Source organism: Scomber scombrus, chromosome 6 (assembly GCF_963691925.1).
Source record: "Scomber scombrus chromosome 6, fScoSco1.1, whole genome shotgun sequence".
NCBI lineage: Eukaryota > Metazoa > Chordata > Actinopteri > Scombriformes > Scombridae > Scomber > Scomber scombrus.
In genome coordinates, this window is record NC_084975.1 from 1,915,898 (window position 1) to 1,935,734 (window position 19,837).

Consider the following 19,837-nt stretch of genomic DNA (forward strand, 5'->3'; position numbering starts at 1 on the left):
ACTATGGAGGTTGGTAGTAAGACACCATGGAGGTTGGTAGTAAGACACCAGGGAGGTTGGTTGGTAGTAAGACACCATGGACGTTGGTTGGTAGTAAGACACCATGGAGGTTGGTAGTAAGACACTATGAAGGTTGGTAGTAAGACACTATGGAGGTTGGTAGTAAGACACCATGGAGGTTGGTAGTAAGACACTATGAAGGTTGGTAGTCTGTGTTAGTTTAATGGAGAAAAATAAAAAATGCTGACAATCTTAAAAAAATATTAAAAATGTTTAGTTTTATTGAAATACAACAACCTAACATCTCCTGCACCAATAGAACATAAACAGGAACAATCATTCCTATAAGAGCATTTTTTCTTCTTATATAACAATATTATACAGTTTAACCTCTGACTGCTCTTAGATTTACATTTGGAGGAGTCTGGCTCTTTGTTTGTCTTCCTGACAAAGTTCCTGCTCATTTTGCATCTTAAAAGAAAGGAAGAACCAGATTTATCACACAATATATGAATATATATAACATGTGACAACCAACCCCAAAGAGAAAGTAACAAACATCACCAACTGGGATTTTTTCTCTACCAGCAAAGTTAACAACCACATGTTTTGGTGTAGCGAAGAAACAAACCTACCTAACTATCGCTCTCTCTTTATACTTTTTAATGCTAATGATGTTTTATTATAAACTCATTGTGTAAAAGAAGAGAAACACTGAAGAGTTGGATATAAACCACTAAACATCCTTTCACCTCAATGTTAAAACAGTTTACTCCAGAAATTACCTCCTGAAGTAACATCTCACCTAAATTCTGAAACTTTCAGTGCCAAAACTTTTTAACAACAGCGCCTTCTAGGGCCCGAGATCTGATGAATGTGACAACCAACCCCGTTCTCCCTTACATTTAACAGATATCATTACATGGCAAGACCGTTTTTTTCCAGAGCTTGAAAGGAAACACCTCGTGCCTCGGGAAAGATGACGCTGCCCAAAACCTGAATATCTGGGCTTCAAACCAGCGAGGTGACGTCATGCCTCGCTACGTCCATCTTTATATATATAGATGCACACACAGCCCGCCAGCCACTCGGTATGAAACACTGCAGCTATTAAACACCCGTCTGCCCACCTACCTACCGAACACATTAACCTCCACTCTGAGAATGATAAGTGCTCGCTAAAGTGCATCGAGCATGAATAAAAAGCTTTTATGACGTCCTGTTAACTTCTCATATCATTAGTGTGTTTGTGGCTTCACATGCTGCAGATTGTCTGTCAGCAGCAGCCCTGAATGGACAACCCCCCCCCATGCTTAAACCCCCCCCCTCATGTGTTTAAACCCCCCCGATGTCGCTCTCATAGAGAGAAAACCCCCCACAGCAAATGCTTCCCTGCATTTACATCTGTCAGGAAGTCATTAGTGACTCAGGCAGTGAATTTATTGTTTAAAGTATTAATGACTGTTGAATCTTCAGTGTCTCTTTAACACTGAAACATGAGGTCATTAAATTTAACTCCTCGTCTGGATAAATACATTTCCTTGAATTTGATCGGATTTGCACATTTTTATCATCATTTATAGTTTTGTCTAAGTAACAATTATTTTGTGTGAATAGAACAAACGGTTGTTACTGTTTATTAATGGTCAGTCTGAGTATTTAAAAATAAAATAAATCTCCTTATAAAACCTTTTACTCACTTTTTAAGAGTTAACTTAATAAAGTACTGGTAAGCGGCAGGGACACAAAACATTATCTTTATCTCTATTCTCTCTGTGGAAATCTGTGATGGTTTATTCTGAATCCATTATCAACAATTATCAACCAAGAAGTCAGATAAAGCGACACTAATAACAGCCAACAGCAGGGGGCACTAATACGATAATGTGTTTGCAAAGTGTAAAAAAAAACTAACAAAGAAGAGTGAAACATTAGTTGCAGTAATAATGGCAAGCAGGAAACATAAGGAGAAAGATTGATGGGAAAAGTTAAAAGAAAAGAAAGCCAAGTATCTCCAGACTGATGCATCTAAATGTAAAAAGTTCACAGAGCTGTTTGGCTGCATTAACTTCCAGCAGCAGCAGTAATAATGTAATCATGGACATCAGCCAAAACACTGAATCACACAGCAAAGGTGTTGAGCAGCAGGTGGAAGTTGAACCTGATGAGCATCTACAGGCTGAACATAATGAGGGACAGACAGCAGAGGAACTGGTAAGTAACATTTATTCAGGGAGCCATCGAGACACTGACCCTTCTCTCTTAGGTATGACGGAGTATTAGGGCCAGGCATAAAAATAAAACAAAAAAGTCTGGCACATTTCATTCTCTTTTTTGCCTGGCTTTTTTTTCTTATGCCGACTTTTTTTTTGCCTTTTTTTTTTTTCTTGTGACGACTTTTGTTTTGTTGTCTGTTTGTTTGTTTTTTCTTGTGCTGGTTTTTCTTGTGCCGAAAGTATCATGCTGTTTAGTGCTGTCAAAAAATAAGGTGTTAAATGTTGTTGTTGAGTAAGTTGATTTCATTCTCTTTTTTTTTTTTTTGCCTGGCCCTTCATGATGATGACAAGTATCATGCTATTTAGTGCTGTCAAATATTTGTCATACTTCTGGAAGCACTGGAATAGATGCCTGTATGTGTATTTTATATGGACCTGAGTCTGGAATAAAGTTTATATATAATAATAGCCTACAACTTATCTTTACAATAATTTGTGTATTTTATAATTTTGTGAGGAGATATCAGGTTAACCCTGTTAGTGACTGTTTGTAGGCGGCCGGCTGGTCGGTCCATTAGAGAGAAGCTGTTTTATAGTCCCAGTCCGTCCCTGGAGGTGTGTCACAGTGGACGCCCGTGTTACTGGTGCAGCAGGAGAGATTAAAATGGACTAAAGTGAGACTGACCTCCCAAGAAGAAAGAATCAGCTGTTTCGGCAAAACAACAGCAAACCATCAGACTGTTATGGTAACAGTCATCTAACATATTTTATCTTAAAGATTCACAAGTCATCATTTTTACATCAGCAGTGTTTTATTATTATTTCACTGGCTTACATTCACCTCTTATATCATTAAACCAATGAGTCTTTTATTCAGAGAGGCTTTGCTGCTCATTTAGCTTCAGTTTGTTGAATACATTTAGGTAATAAATAAGATAACAGTTGTTGAAGTCTGACCTTTTTATTGTCACACTTCTGCTCTTTTCACTCCTGTTTCTTTCTCTTCATCTGAATTTGTTTTATTCATATCAGAAAGTTTCCCTCTGCCTCTTCCTCTCCTCTCTTTTTAAACCAGCAGCTCCTGTTAACAGTTACTTAACAGCGTCTTAAATTGGACGTCGATGTTTTGAAACTCCACTCTGATTTTTTTTTTTCAACCTTTCCCACCTGCTGTCCCCTCAACTTTCATCACTGCTGCTCCCTCGACTCCTTCACCAAAAAAAAAAAAACTGCCTCAGAGTCCAGCGCTGGTGATCTTACCGGCGTCCGTCTATAATAAAAATACGCTTTTTCTCTTTTGGGGGTCAGTCGCAGCAGCCGGGGGGATCGAGGGAGGATAAAGCAATCAGTGAAACAATCTAGAAAGGAGGGGGTTATTTATAATGTTTGGATAGGGAGGAGATTTAGGGGGTTGAAGTGGGGGTCAGATATAATATTTCAGGGGGCTTGTGAGCCTATTGGTCTGTGAGAAAATCCACTTCCATACAGAGTAAGATGGGGTTTCCCTTTGCCGTCGAGGAATGCAATATAAACCAACTTAAAATGCCAAAACTGAGTCGCTAACAAATCTGTCGCTCTGTTCTGTTTCCAGCTTCGGTATAAAAGGTGAGAGATCTTTGTTCTTTCTTGAGCTGCTGCATGAAGTTTTGTTTGTTTGTTGTTGGTTTTTACCATTTTTATCATGCAGTTACCAAACGTTAAGAAGGATATTGGTGTTTTTGTTGGAGTAGATATGTCATTTTGGATGTTTAACCCTTACATACTTGTTCATATTCTGACTTATAATAAGTCTCTACACCAATTTATATTAATAAATTCTGCATCAGTAGATTTAATTAATCCTTAATGAAGCTGTCAGAGAGCAAACAGAGTGTATTCTATTTAATTATGGGGGGAAAAGGCATTCATAATCACAATTTTATGGAACATTAAGTGGAATATGATGAATACAACATGTTTAAATGCTGATTTAAACATGATTTACACATTTGCACATTTGCATATTTAAAAATGTGTATCAGCTGCACAATTTATTTTTAAAAATGTGCATTTTATTTCCATTTTTGTGCATTTAGGGAAAGGTCCAGCTAACACAAATGTGTATATGGTGTTTTTACAGCTCTCAAATGTAAAAAATTGGGTAAAATTCAACCCTGAGCAGCAGAAAGTACGGGCTAAATAGTTACTAATGAGTTGTTGAAATGATCCAGTTCATTAGAAAGTGTTCCTGTAGGATGATGAAAGGTGATGATGCAGACTGTTGATGTTTTTTGCTCGTTAAATACGGTTAATTTTGGGGATGAAGCTGTTGGAGCTGCAGACGTGTGATGAGGTGTGTTGGTGTAAATGGACTCTACTGTTGGAAAGTGATAGTCTGGTGTTTATCGCTGTGTCATCAAAGGCTTTACGTGTGAGAGCTCGGTCTAAACCTGACGGCATCGTGTAATAAAATGATCTTTGGCTTCATGTGTGATCCAGTTATGCTCACAATAGTCTGCATGCGTACGAGTCTGTGAATAGCAGAAACACATGTGCATTAAAGACATTTATTACAGATTATTAATGGATCAGTCTGCGTTTTTATAGATGTAATACATCTCTTTTTAAAACTATTTAAAAGATAAATATTATGGTACAGATTGCAGCCTGTTGTTTTACATTTATCTCACAAATTCTCAGACTTTTAAGGCATAATGATGCTACTTATCTCTGAGATACTTTACTCTTTTGCTCACTTTTTAAGGGTTAACTCTTGGCTGTTGCGTCTGTAGCTGTGGTCAACTGAGCCTGTCTGATATTTGATATGCAGTAATGTCCATCTAGTATTTCAGTAAAGTGATGTAATGGTCAGTTTGCTGTGTGCCAGGATGATATGATTATTATTATATTTATTATTACAGAATTATGAGACTATAAACAGATTATCAGTTGATATTTCACTTAAAGAAAAATGATTTAGCATAATTTTAAAAATGACAGATTTCCTTATGCGGACGATACACTGATTTATATTCATATCTTTTTTGTTTTAATCAGGCACGTCTTAGAAAAATCTACATGTGGATACTTTTTTAGTATTCATTGTGATGTGACTAACATTACAAATTATAATTGAAACCCCAATTTGAAGCTAATTCACTTTACACACAACATATATAATATTTGTTTGAGTTTGAAAGTTTCAAAGTTGTATATATGAAATGACAAAATATAAAACCTACAATATAATTTTTTATGCAATTAAATATTAACAGCATAGCACAATTAAAACATCTATACATTCTTAAGTGAACATGTTAAATGTGCTTGACATCCCAACATCAGATTTGTTGTTTGTGAATTGTGAACAGCTCCTGAGTTTGGATAATGAACCTGTTGGCTTTATTTTTAAGGGTTTATTTTGATTATGTTACTGTGCCACTATCCCCCTCCCCTCAAATTTCATTGTTTAAATTTCTGAAATTCAACTGTGAACATCAGTGTTGATCCAGGAAATGTTGTGATTTAGTTTAGTTTAGTTTATTTGGATCCCCATTAGCTGTTACCAAGGCAACAGCTACTCTTCCTGGGGTCCATGTTAAAATGAATACAACCAATTACAATTACAATATAACATAAATGCATACATAAATAGAGTCTCATTATAAATCCTTAATTCCCCCCCCCCCCCCCCCCAAAAAAAAAGAGGTGCTGTTGTTAACTAACACAAAATTCAGGGAGTTTATCGTCTAATTTTGTAAGTTTGCTTCTTTCTGAGGCAGTTCTTATGGAGTAAAGTGAGTTTAGCTGACGTTGTTGTTATTACAGATGTCTCAAGTCAATTTTATAACTTTTTGATGGATTGATATAGTGCATGATCCATTTCTGAGACTCTTTATTGTTTCTAGAAGACTCTAAATCCACACAGTTGTAAGAGAAACATTAGATCTAACTCAGTTTTGGTCTTGGTGGATACTTAATGTTGACGGACTTATTGGGAGCAAAACAAAAAAAACAAGATTGTGACCTCTAGAGGTTTTTCACACCTTCTTACTGTGACGTCTTTTACACAATTCAGTAAAGATAGTGTTTACTGCTCTGTTTTCTCTTTGGATGAATATGGTTTGCTCTGCACAGTCTCTATTTTCATCTCAAGCATGTCAGAGATGTTTGTACCAACAGAGGAGGTATCAGATGTTTTCTGATAATCTTCCAGAAGGCAGATCTTTCATGACAGGGATGCCCAGGGGGGACAACTGGAGATCCTTGTCCTAATTTGGAGTCAAGTAGAGAGTAGTTTTTCTTGAGGAGGATTACTGCAGCTTTAGTCGGTGTCATGTTTCCTCTAAGTGGAGTTATTATTTTGGAAAGACAGGCCTGTTCCTCCTCAGCCTGTCCCAGCCTTCGTCTCTGTTTGTTAATGTGTTTCTAAGATACCACAAGTGATTTGATAGTTATTCATCTATCTGCCCATTTCTTTCTTTCTGTGTTCCCCATACTTTCATTATTTGAAATGGAAAATGTCAATTTTTCTGCAGGTGTGAAGCCAAACAAACGCAAAGATGACAGAGTGAGTAGTTTTTCTTCAGTTTTGGATCTATAAAGGCTGAATCTAAACTTCAAAATGTCAAACTCATGTCCAACATTTTAAACTTAAAGAACTACTGTAAATTAGTAAAATTGACAATAAAGGTTTATTATTGAGACCTAAAAAGTTACAAACATTTCAGAAAGTTAGTAAAAAGAGCTGTAAGGTCTATACAATTTTTATTCATGTTTTCAATCAATGATTTCGGACCTTTGAGGAATAAAGTCCCTTTTCTTTACATACCCAGCCAGAATGTCCATGTGGGCCTCACATGGGTTAAATGTGGGTAACGTGGCTACTGAGTGGGCTTGAACTAGGAAAATGTTGGGGGTCCCACATGGTTTAGTAACATGGGTCCCTGTATGAGCCTTATAAGGGGTGTAAGTGGGCTAAGCGGGCATGGGCATAAACAGGGCAAATTATATGGGCCCCATATTGTTTCATAAACATGGGCCCCACATGTGAAGCTAATGTGGACTGGCTAAATGGGCCCCATTTAAGGTCCATTCTGATACAACTTAGACAAAGATATGGGGCCTACATTGGTCTCACCCAGGTGGGCCCCACCTTAAACCCAGTCAGAACCCACCTGAAGCCCATATGGTCAAACACAGGTGGGGTCACCATTCAAACTGTAGACAAACCCATGTGGGACACCATATTGCAGCCCAAATGTAACCCTTATGAGGCCCACATGGACATGCTGGCTGGGAATTGGGTTTGTTATAATAAATAAAATAACTTTTGAGTTAGGAATCAGAAACACTGCACGTCATAACAAATTGATGATTTCTCAACCCTTCAGGAAAAAGATGTCTTCGAGTCGCAGGTCTCACCTGAAGGTAAAAGATTCCTTTACATTTTTTACAGTGTTGTAAAAACTAATCCAAACTGGGTTATGAAAGTAAAGCGAATGCTGACATAAGAGGTATTTTTTTGTGTGACATTGATGTTCAACAATCTATTCACATACTTAATCCACTTAATTAGGATTTTTACTTGCAATGGAGTATTTTTACATCTCTGTATTGGTATTTTTGCTTAAGTAAAGTATCTTAATACTTCTTCCACCACTGATATTTTGGCAGAGTTTGATGCTTTCCATCGCTAAAGATTTGCTGGAGGAGGAAGAGAAAGAACAAGTGATAGAGAAGAGACGATACATGAGTGAGAACTGTCCTCCTGTGTCCATGCCCAGGACCATGCAGGAGCTGCAGGTACATGTCCCAAACTTAGGGTGAACATATAGAGCACTAGTCCAGTCTCATTGAAGTGAATGGAAAGTACAAAGTTTTAACTGGTATTGTTTTCAGCTCTCTACATCATGTATGTAAACCAAAGCTGTGATGAGATTAAGTTAATCATTGTGCCATTATACTCTGTTTATTTTTGTGTATTAGGAACTCTGCAGGGAGGTTCACCACCAGATCGACAAGGCCGATGAGGAGAGATACGACTTGGAGATGAAAGTCGGCAAATCCAACAAGGAGGTAGACTTTTATGTGTCTCATTGTCTGTTGTGTTATGTTTAATTGTTTGTTGCTGTTTTTATGTATTATGCCACTGGGGACACCCACAATAGTTACATGACAATAAAGGCATTGTATTGAGATTATATAAAATAATTCAGTGAGTCCATCATCATAAACTCAAATTCTGCAGATCTTGTAGTTTTCAAAGATAGTCAATACCTCAATGTGAATACAATGATACTGAAGACATCTGTAAAGGTTTCACTGTTGCGTTGTCCTGTTACACCTGGTTTCAGACCATAGACTGTATATAAGATATGGACGTAACATCCGTGACGTCACCCATTGGTTTGTGGACTGCTGCTCGGAGGCAAATAGTATTGGATCTGAGCAGCGCCATCTTGAAAATTTCAGGTGCATGCTGGGAAAAATAAAAACAGGGATTCTACTTATATGGGCATCAGGAGGAGCATGAGGCGCCCTCCTGAACCTGTGAACCAATCAACCTGTCAATCATGACGTAGCCACGCCCTAATGCATACCCTGCTTTATCGTCACATATAAAATCAGGGAGGCCAAAATTTCACAAATAAACATCATACTGCATTGAAGAAGGCTTTAAACTAGCGATTGAGACCATAAACACATTTTGAAAACGTTTACTGAGGTTAGAAATCAAGTGAGAAGTTGGTGAATTCTCCATTGACTTGTATAGAGACGGAAGTCCTTTTGACACCAAAACGGTCGCCCCCTGGTGGCCTTTTGATAGAATGCAGTTTTAAGTTACTTCCGCGTTGGCCTCATTTAGAGGACTGGAACTCCCCGCCTGGTTCAGACCTCTAAATTCATCAAATGTTGAGTTTTCGGGTATGAAGACATTGACCACATGAGTGCAAGACATGGTAAAGTGTGTTCTAACTATACATAACAGAACTGTAGATAAATAGAAAGAACACACCTATAATGAGATAAATAAGGCACTGAAATGGAAACAACGTCCAAAGATCATGGTAGAAAGAAGCAATAATTAGCATTCAGTGTTAATTTTGGTGTTCAGTTTTTGATCGTCCCATCGTATGAACATCACCATCACTGATGACTGACAGCGAAACATTCAGTAGGGTGCTCACAGTGAACCCAGACTGCAGATTGATCATCCTTCTCCACTTACCAGATCGATGACCTGAAGATCAAAGTCCAGGACGTGATGGGCAAGTTCAAGAAGCCGGTCCTGAAGAAAGTACGCATGTCTGCTGACGCCATGCTGAAAGCTCTGCTGGGCTCCAAACACACCGTCAACCTGGACCTGAGGGCCAACCTGAAGCAGGTCAAGAAGGAGGTGAAAGAAGAGGTGAGGAACTGACTCCGACTCTATCTGTTCAACAGAGATGCATGATAAGAAACACAACTTTTTGCTTGAAGCAGGTTGTAAATGTAGTTAGCAGATAAAGAGGCCTACTTCCATCCACCTACACTGATGTGATAGATGAGGAAACAAAGGTTTTGATGTTTAAATCGTCAGTTTGCTCAATAATTATAACCTTTATTTAATCAGGTAATCACAGTAAGATCCAGATTAAAGGATCCTGGATTAAAGCACAGGTTCACAGTTTTTATAAGTGTGTCTTGAAACAACAGTCAAGATCACTGACTTTACACATTTACAGTGTCTTTAGCATCAAATTCCCTCTTAGTGTTTCCCTGTTGAGCTGTGGTCGAAGTATAGTAACAAAAAGACTTTGGTACTAAAAACACTGTAACGTTGAAACATAGAAGATGAAGATTTGACTCATTCAGACGACTGAAGCTTCATATTAGCTTCAGAACAACTTTTAAATCCATGTTTGTGGATTTAGTCCTCCATCACTTCCATTGTAAGTGCATTATGAAGGGATCTTCTAATGGTCAGTATGAACAGGAGGAATCATTACAGACAGAAAAACACACTTAATGCTCATTTAGGCTCCTGACTTGAGAAACTGTGTGATACCGATATGTGTCCATATCAGGTAGATCTACAGATAAACCATCTTATTGCGGATACATCACTCTCAGTCAATATGTCAGCTGACAAGTAACAAGAAATTACAGAACATAAATGTCCCTCTCAAGTGTGTATCTATTATAATAAAACCAAAAAAACAGTTACAATCCTGCTCAATCAAAAGAAACCGTGATAATCAGACCAGTTATTGTTTACTTGACATTTTGATCTTAATCTAAAACTTTTGGTTTAAAGACAGAGTTTCATGATCCCACCTGGTGCACCTCTGATTTGTGCTCATCTTGGTATTTCAGGATAAGGAACTGCGTGACGTCGGCGACTGGCGTAAAAACATTGAAGACAAATCCGGCATGGACGGGAGGAAGAAGATGTTTGAGGCAGAGGCTTAAATCAGCATCTTATCTGCCAAAACTTGCATCAGTTCTTAATGAAACCTGTAGTTTTATACGTTTCATTGATTGGTTACCATCTAAGCTACCATTTAGTCATCAAAACCTTATTTAAAGAACTTTACACCCGCTTAACATCTTGCCTTTGTTGCTGCAGTAGTGACGCACACATAGTTAGAGGTATAAAAAAACATTACTACACCCTTCAGTGATCCTGGATGTAAAAAGCACAAATCATTTTCTGAGCCAGCTTGTAAACATTAAGAAACCTTTTCCGAATAAACACGTGACAGCTGTTGAAGAAGCCTGATTGTCATATTTACTAACCTCAAATTTACATATTTTGTTGCACAAATTGAAACATAATATAAATCTGAAACTGAACAAATGAAAGGATCAGACATCTGATATTATGCTGGTGCATGTTAGTTCAGCCAGAAGAAATTATTTCCATTATTTGGCCAAACTACAAAATGAAACTGAGTCGCCTGGAGAAATAAATATCACTCTGCTGAGTTTTTGGATTTCAAATAAACCATCATAAAACTTAAAACTAGCTCATCCTTGACCTCAATATGATGACAGATATACATATGCTGTCATTTAAATGAACATAAACTTTGAGAAGGATGTTATAATTAACTACGGATCTTCTTAGTGACTTAAAAGGAGGAAATAAATCTATATCAGTCAGTAAATCAACAGGAATCACTCTGACAGTAAGTGGATAACCCCCATATCAATGCAGAGCGTCTCCATGTGCCAACGTGGCGCTGGATTTATTTCTCTCTCAGTGACAGAAGAAGCTCAGCTGCTAAAACTGGTCGCTGTAATACTGACATAATTGTTTTTTTCCTTTGTAAGTAATTACACAAACAAGTTGACGTTCAACAGAAGAAAAAGTTACTCTCATTACACTGCACACGTCTGTCAAAGGTGACTTTAAACAGCTCCAAAGTCTCCATGTCTCATATTCTGTATTTAATATATATATATATAAAAATAAAAAGGACAGAAGGTTTTTATTGACCATCATGATCATAATTCACGTCGTCACAGGGTTTCCCTAGAGAGTCCAGGAGGGGCCATGAAGAAAAAAGTAACTAATTTGTGCTCTCAATTTAATATCTTGTGCTCACGATTGTGCTCACGGAAACAATACATTGGTCCCAATCACCAAATTCAGTGTTAAGAAGTCGTGCCCCTGTAACGTATTTCTGAGAGATCAGGCTCTTATATTGACAGCAGCTATCGTCAATACTAGCGGATTATTAGTTCCAGGAATCTCCGAGTTAAAACTTTTAATTATAACACGTAACTATTTGAATTTATCACCTTAATCGGGACTTTTTAGAGCTGAGCTGAGCAGGAATTTATCGTATCTTTTATTTCGGGACCGTCACGCAACTTAATCTATTACCTGACAACTACTTTTCAATGACATTACGATTATTTTAAAGATATAACTAATGTTAGATACGTCACTTATGTAGAATCTTATTAAAGGAATTGGGAAAGATGCATCATCATCATCATCATGATCATCATCATGGATAAAGCTTTGGCGCCCTCCAATGGCAGAAAAGGTAAGCTGCATTTTTTGAGATTTTTCCAAATTTTAAAACATTAAAAAAATACTAATACAACATAATAATATATGAAAAAAATGTATTAACAGCTCTATTAACTCATGCATAATTACAGCAGGTGTTTAAAGATGAGGTCAGATACAGCAGGTGGATTGAAATATAATATAAACGCAGCTTCGATGTAACTTGTGGGAATGTTAAAAAGGCAGCGGACATAATCCAGCACTGACCTGCAGAGTGACTCTTGTTTCCTGGATGCTGCTTTTTTATGACCTGCAAAGCTTTCTAATGGTGTCAAACCGACTGACCAAAAGCTCAGCAGGTCTCAGATTCATCTCAGAAGTGTACACAGCCAAAAAGTGTGTGTGCGTGTGTGTGGCAGTGTCGTTGTGTGAGGAATGAAGCGAACAACGTCACTTTTGGCTCCAATCAGCATTTTATTCTGGTAACAGAGCGGTATTAAGTCTCCAACAGCCAGTTTTGCAGTAACAAACTCCAGGATGACGTTATTAGCAGAGTGTTAGCAATGTTTTAAACGGACCTCGACAGAGTGGTGTCACGACTCTAACAGCCGGTATAGCAGTAACTTTTAAAAACATGAAGACAAAAACAGAATTCAAAGAAACATATTATTTAATCTGATTCATGGCTTTGTAGGAGGGGCCAACTTTGAATAACAACTTGACAAATCATGCATAATATGCCTTTAAGAAGTTTGAATGTGTTTTATCTAACTATGAAAAGAAGAACTCTTAGAAGAATTTTTACTCCTTAATTTACTCCTGAATTATAATTTTGGTCCATTGTGAGAGGACCAAAACCATAGACTGTATATAAGAAATGGACGTAACATCCGTGACGTCGCCCATTGGTTTGTGGACTGTTGCTCGGAGGCCAATAGTATCGGATCTGAACAGCGCCATCTTGATAATTTCAGATACATGCTGGGAAAAATAAAAACAGGGATTCTACTTATATGGGCATCAGGAGGAGCAAGAGGCGCCCTCCTGAACCTGTGAACCAATCAACCTGTCAATCACAACGTAGCCACGCCCTAATGCATATCCTGCTTTATCGTCACATATAAAATCAGGGAGGCCAAAATGTCCCAAATGAACATCATACTGCATTGAAGAAGGCTTTAAACTAGCGATTGAGACCATAAACACATTTTGAAAACGTTTACTGAGGTTAGAAAATCAAGTGAGAAGTTGGTGAATTCTCCATTGACTTGTATAGAGACGGAAGTCCTTTTGACACCAAAACGGTTGCCCCCTGGTGGCCTTTTGATAGAATGCAGTTTTAAATTACTTCTGCGTTGGCCTCCGCTCAGAGGACCGGAACTCCCCGCCTGTATAAAACATGATTACTGAGGAACAAAGCTGAAACATTTCAAATTTATAAATCTTTATGATAGCTATATTATCCAGGAAGTCCTGTGTATCTATAACATTAACTACATTGTTTAATTAATCAACTGAAATGGGAATACCGAATGGGTATGTGTTGACATGAGTGTTTTTCTAGTGTAGAAAAGCTTAATTAACTCACATTAGTCATGCAGTTGTTGGTTGAAGTTGATGGATGCATCTACACAGTGCAGCACTTTGACACCAGAGACCACAGTCTATACATCTCCAGTCCTTTGAGGTCAGGGTTAAAAACAGGCAAAAGCTCTTAAAATAGTAAACACATCATTTCTCATGCTTTAAGTCAGTGTTGACAAAGTGCTATGAGAGTCTAAACACAACCATAAAAATGTTTCATCATGCTGCTGCAGTTGCTACAAGTAGATATTGTATTGCAAGAGCGGATATTTTTAGGAAGACAAACAACATATATTGTCAGTATCACTTGGCAGAAATACTACTGCTGAGCAATATACTTTTGTATCTTTATACATAGTTTTATTTTATATATTCAGCACTTTTTCTTTTTAATATTTTGCACTATTTCTGAGCCATTGCAACATCTATCTATCTATCTATCTATCTATCTATCTATCTATCTATCTATCTATCTATCTATCTATCTTCTGATTACATTGATACAAACATAATGGCATTACATTACTTACAAGTTCAGTTTTAACAGATCAAATATAACAGTAAATTGTTACACTCTTTAGTGTTTTGCAGATTTCTATTTGCTCATAAGTTCACTGCTAGAGTCTAATCTTTACATTATGATGGGAAAACAGCTTTAATCATTGTGCCAAACTTACTGAGAATCAACAGCTGACTCTTCTCTTCAATGCTGCTTTTAAACACATAATAAAACATAAAACATTGCATTTGATACCTTGAAGATATTAATTCACATTTACTACAGACTGTATGAATCAGTCAGTAGACTCTAAACCTTAACTACTGAATCATTAGCTTATCTATACATCTATATATATATAATTGATAGTTAACTACAAAATGCTTCTAGTTGGTTTAATCACTTTCTTGCATTCTGTCAGTCAGAAGCTCGACGGCACAATATAATACAGATAACCATCTTAAAGGGCGGGTTATTTATAATGAGGCGAGCAGAGGAAAGGGGGGGCAGATGACACAGTACTGTACTGTATTTCATGACCTTGCCAGCTCATTGGTTTGACTGGTAATCCACTTCCATAAAGAGAAAGTCGGGGATTTGGAGAGCTATCGCAGATTGCAATATATACCTTCTTAACACTTCGTCTGCCTGGGACTCACTCTGTGTCTTTGTGTGACTCTAACAAACTGAGGTCTCTGCTCGGTGGAAGGTGAGGACTCCTTTTATTTCTTTTTCTGTGCTGTTGTTTTGTTTTACTGTTTGGAAGATGAAGTCATGGGATATTTTGTTAGTTTGCCTGCATGTTCTTTGTAAATTCTTCATCTTGTCTGTATGACAATTCTGCTAATGGAAAGTTATAGAAGAAGGGTTTTAATTTGACATATAAGTGCTTAAAATCTGAGTTTATACCAAATATCTGATGCATGTAGTTATGAGATGATGTCGATTGCTATTGGCTGCTTCAGAGTATTTTATCAATATGTAAATGAGTTTGTTTAGTTTGTTCTGGTTTATCTAAACAATGTGTCAATGGTCGAGAGTTTTTGATTTATTGGTGTTAAATTACATTAATGTGTTTTTTCTTAAAGCTTTTATTCAGTTTCATTTATTAATGTATCTTTTATTGATGTGTGATGATGATGGTTTTTTATGTTCTTTCTGGATTTCAAGGCTTTAAAATAACAAAATCGTTTTTTCCGGTCTTGTTTAGAAATGCTCAGACGTGAGCTTGCGGTTAAATATACGGTCTGGTGATGTGGCGCACTGAAAGCTAACACCACTACAAGGCATGAACTTGAAAATCGATCCTCGAGTGTTTATCCTCCTGTCAGCACTCAATGGAGGGGGGGGGGGGGGGGGGGGGGGGGGGGGGGGGGGGTTCGAGGGAAAACCTGGTCTAATCTGCCTCGGCTGCCAAACTCTCTGTCGTCACTTTACGCTTTGGTTTAATCCCCTCGGTCCCCAAATATAAACTTTTCTAAAAGCGTTGGAATCTTTAAGCGATGTTAAAGATTCAGTTTGCCTTTTAAACAACAATATGCACAAGCTTTTTCTTCACCTTTTGGCTCTTTTTGCAGTTGTTTTAAATGCTATTGTACCTCTGCATCCATTTTTTGTGTGAGTGAGGCAGATTAACTGTTCATGTGTTTGAGGTCAGTCCCATAGAAAGTTATTTTTGCGATATACTCTAATGTCTTGGCTGCTCAAAGGATGTTCTTGGGTGTTGGGTTACTGTAAACCCTTCCACACTCCCTCCAGAGACAATCCTACCCATAACACACACACACACACACACATACGTAAGACAAAAAATCAGGCCCCAAATTTAACCCTGCAGATATTATTCCATCCCCACAGCAACATGTTGTCAAGTCCTCCCCAGTTTCAAGTGTTTCGAGTGTCCCAAAATACATTGTCAGCCCTGTTATTGGTTTACAGATGGCAGCCATTTGTTCCCGGGCCAGCTATGTGTTGTAGGATGCCTGCAGTGGTTGTCAGACTTCTTTTCTTTTAAAGATGAGCCCGGTGTCATTTTTGTGCTCCATAATGAAGACGTTAGGAACAGCTGTGGCTCCAGAAATAGAGTCTTAATCCGCTGTTCCATCACAGCTCCTAAACATTACAGGCAGCTCAGCCAGACACTATCTGCCCTCAGACTTCCTCTGCAAGTGGCTTCAATGCTGGTACTTAAAACTTCAGTTTACTCAGTCTGATGGTGTCTAAACATGCAGATACTAATAGATATTATTGTTCCTATAGTTTTTTTGTACTTAGTATTTATTGTTCTCTATTCTTTTTCTTATTGCTGTTCTTATATTCTATTACTGTCCACTTGCTGCTGTGACAATGCAAATTTCCCCATTGTGGGACTAATAAAGGAATATCTTATCTTATCTCTTATCTTAGATACTTATAGTTTTATTTGGCTAAGTTTGGCTAAGAGTGAGCTAGCTAATTAATCGATAAGTTGCTATTTTAATTAATTGTTTGGAGTCACTTTTTATGGAAAACAAGTCCAACTTCTAGCTACTAAAATGTGAATATGTTTGGGTTTGTTAGTGTTCTATAGAGATAATTATATATTTGGGTTGTTGATTGTTGGTCGAGACAAAACAAGACATTTGAAAAATTTAAAATCACTCCAGATACAGTTTCTCTATTTCTTCCCTAGAAAGTAGCTCCAGTAAAAATGGCTCATCGGGACTGCGACTTCCTTTTGGAAGTGGCTTCAATGCTGGTACTTAAAACTTCAGTTTACCCTCTCTGGTGGTGTCTAAACATGCAGATACTTATAGTTTTATTGGGTTAAGTTTTGAGTGAGCTAGCTGATTAATTGATTAGTTGCCAGCTATTTTAATTAATTGTTTGGAGTCACTTTTTATGGAAAATAAAGTCCAGCTTTTCTGATTCTTGCTACTAAAATGTGAATATTTTTTGGTTTGTTAGTGTTCTATAGAGATAATGATATATTTGGGTTGTTGATTGTTGGTCGAGACAAAACAAGACATTTGAAGACATCTTCTTGGGTTTTGAGAAACTGATAAAACATTTTCTGACATTAATCAAGAAAAAAAAGGACAGCACTAAAGCACAAAAAAAAATAAAATTGAAAACTACTCAGTAAAATCACTCCAGATACAGTTTCTCTATTTCGTCCCTAGAAAGTAGCTCCAGTAAAAGTTGCTCATCAGGACTGCGACATATTTAAACATACAACTTTAGTTTTAGGGCTGGGCGATTATGGCAAAAATAAAATCACGATTAATTGAACTTTTAACCTCGGTTACGATGAATGAACGATTGTCTCCACCCTTGATGAACAATGATGTATTTTCAGTTTCTTTAGTTTTGTATTTTCCACTGCTGCTCTTACACATGAGGATCTTTAGGGAGGTAAAATAATGATGTTTTAAGGTGTGACGCTGTGGTTAATGTCTAGTTTACTTGATTAGAACTATGTAAAGATCATGGTTTGGGTTAAAACAAGTTTTCAAATTACTTAAAGATATGCAACCTTTGCTGTCATGGCAACAGTGAACACCACGATTAACTGACATAAGCAAGATTAAGTCGATTAGAGTTTCTAAATGTCGGTTTTGATTATTTGTGGATTAATTGTCCAGTTTTATTTGGCTAGGTTCTGAGTGAGCTAGTTTATTAACCGATTAGTTGTTTAGTTTTTAAAGAAAAAAAAGGAGATTCTCTGATTCTAGCTTCTAAAATGTGAATATTTTCTTTAGCCTTATCGTTTATTTAGACTTAGATAAAACTGTACATACTTGGGTTGTGGATTGGTTGGTTGAGACAAAACAAGACATTTGAAGACATTTTCATGGGTTTTAGGAACAGTGATCAAAAGTTTTCTGACATTAATTGAGAAAAAAAAGACAGCTTAATCGATAATGAAAATAACTGCTAGATGCCTTGTTTTGAGACTTATCTGCACATTACCAATGAATGGAATTTCCTTTGTAAGACTCAAAGCAATAAAAAAGTATATTATATGTAGTATAGAACTCCTCATTAATATCCTGAAAGTAGCTCCAGTAAAAAATGAATGTGCTCAATATGATCATGGTAATGTTAAGCAGGAATTATCGTTTACCGTGTTCACCATCTTAGTTTGACGTGTTTGGTATGCTTACATTTGCTTACAGCTCTAAACACAAGGTGCAGCTGAAGTTTTGTAGGTATTTGGTCAAATTAATTATCGGACAAATTAAAATCTTGACCTGAGGAATCACCAAGATATTCAGTTTTTCTAGACAAGGACAGTTGTTTAGAAATTTTGACGTTAGACCACTAAATGCTAAATTGAGAAGATCACCAAAGCCATTTAGATTGATCGTCTATAGGGATCATGAATGTCTGGTGGGATGAGAAACACTGTTATCAATGGAGCCACGTCGCCAACATGGATAAAACAAAAGTTTTCGGGTTCTGTGAGTAAGAAAACTGTTGGTGAAACCGGGGTTCTTGATCAGTTATTAGTATCAGAATCAGGTTTAGTGAATATGTTGTCAGGCTAAGGGAGATGTGTTTGATTTGAACGTCCGCTTGTGGAGACGACACTTCAGATTCTGACTATATAAGAAAACTCTATGGGTTTGATTTACTAAAGGTCTGCGTGTGTAAAAACGTGTGCAAACTTTACATCGCCCGCAAAAAATTTGCAAGCTGATCTACTAACGCAGCGCGCTGAGGTTTGCTTCTTTCAACTGTGCAAGATAATACGCGCTGTCCATTTAGTACGTTAGACATTGTGAATATGTAATATGAGCCGTTTTAACCCCAGTGTGCAAAATACAGGGAGGAGAAAATGCTAATATGTTATTTACCACACGCATTGTGATTTACCAAACCTGAAGGTAATTTTACTGACGGAAACTGCGTCTATAAATAATACCTTTTAAGGGCAGGTATTAACAGGCTGTTACCATGGAGACGAGGAGACGGAGGCACAATGACAGAAAACACACAGGACGGAGTTTTTCCACCTGTGTTAATAATTTTGGAGTGGAATATTTTTGGTTTTACTAACAGCATTGACTTTGTCACTAATACTCTCCCATATGTTGGTTTTTCTGGTAATATTAGTTGTTGTTATAACTCAATATATTAGTTAACCTCTTCCACTAGAACCTGATCACATTTCATTTTGTGCTTGCAGCTTTCTGCTCGTCCAAACTCTCCATTAAGACACAAAACCCTCATTTAAATACTGCTGTCTGCACCTGTTTTCATTAAGCAGTTATTCTTAGTAGTTCATCTGCAAAACGCACGCTAACTAAACACGCAATCTATTGCACTGTGCACGCTATTTAGTTCCTTTATTTGGGATCTTAGTAAATCAGGCCCTTAGAGTGCTTTTTCTCTGAGTTTGTGTGGATTTTTTACATGTATGGAAATAAAAGTATCTCTTCTATGAGACGGACGAGTGACAGACATCAGAAGTGTTTAAAAAACCCTGCTGGTGTGTAGATCGTGTTTTATGATGTTACAGCAGCTCAAAACCTCCTTGTAGAGAGAGAAGGTTCGGATAGTCGCTTGGGT

At 37.3% G+C, this 19,837-nt stretch overlaps 1 protein-coding gene across 1 annotated transcript; it reads left to right on the plus strand.

Annotated features, from left to right (window-relative positions):
• Nucleotides 1–1,017: 1,017 nt before the first annotated feature.
• On the plus strand, nucleotides 1,018–10,649 carry LOC133981623 (troponin I, fast skeletal muscle-like). Its single transcript, XM_062420408.1, has 6 exons — nucleotides 1,018–1,029; nucleotides 7,596–7,625; nucleotides 7,872–8,000; nucleotides 8,184–8,273; nucleotides 9,430–9,606; nucleotides 10,554–10,649. The coding sequence occupies exons 2-6, from the start codon at nucleotides 7,596–7,598 to the stop codon at nucleotides 10,647–10,649; spliced, it is 522 nt and encodes a 173-aa protein (XP_062276392.1). The 5' UTR covers nucleotides 1,018–1,029.
• Nucleotides 10,650–19,837: the final 9,188 nt, after the last annotated feature.

Excerpts from the sequence above, each read along its gene's own strand:
- LOC133981623 (XM_062420408.1), top strand. The coding sequence starts at position 7,596 with ATGTCTTCGAGTCGCAGGTCTCACCTGAAG. Across the intron at positions 8,274-9,429 it reads TCGGCAAATCCAACAAGGAG|ATCGATGACCTGAAGATCAA; the intron begins GTAGACTTTTAT and ends TCCACTTACCAG. Across the intron at positions 9,607-10,553 it reads AGAAGGAGGTGAAAGAAGAG|GATAAGGAACTGCGTGACGT; the intron begins GTGAGGAACTGA and ends TTGGTATTTCAG.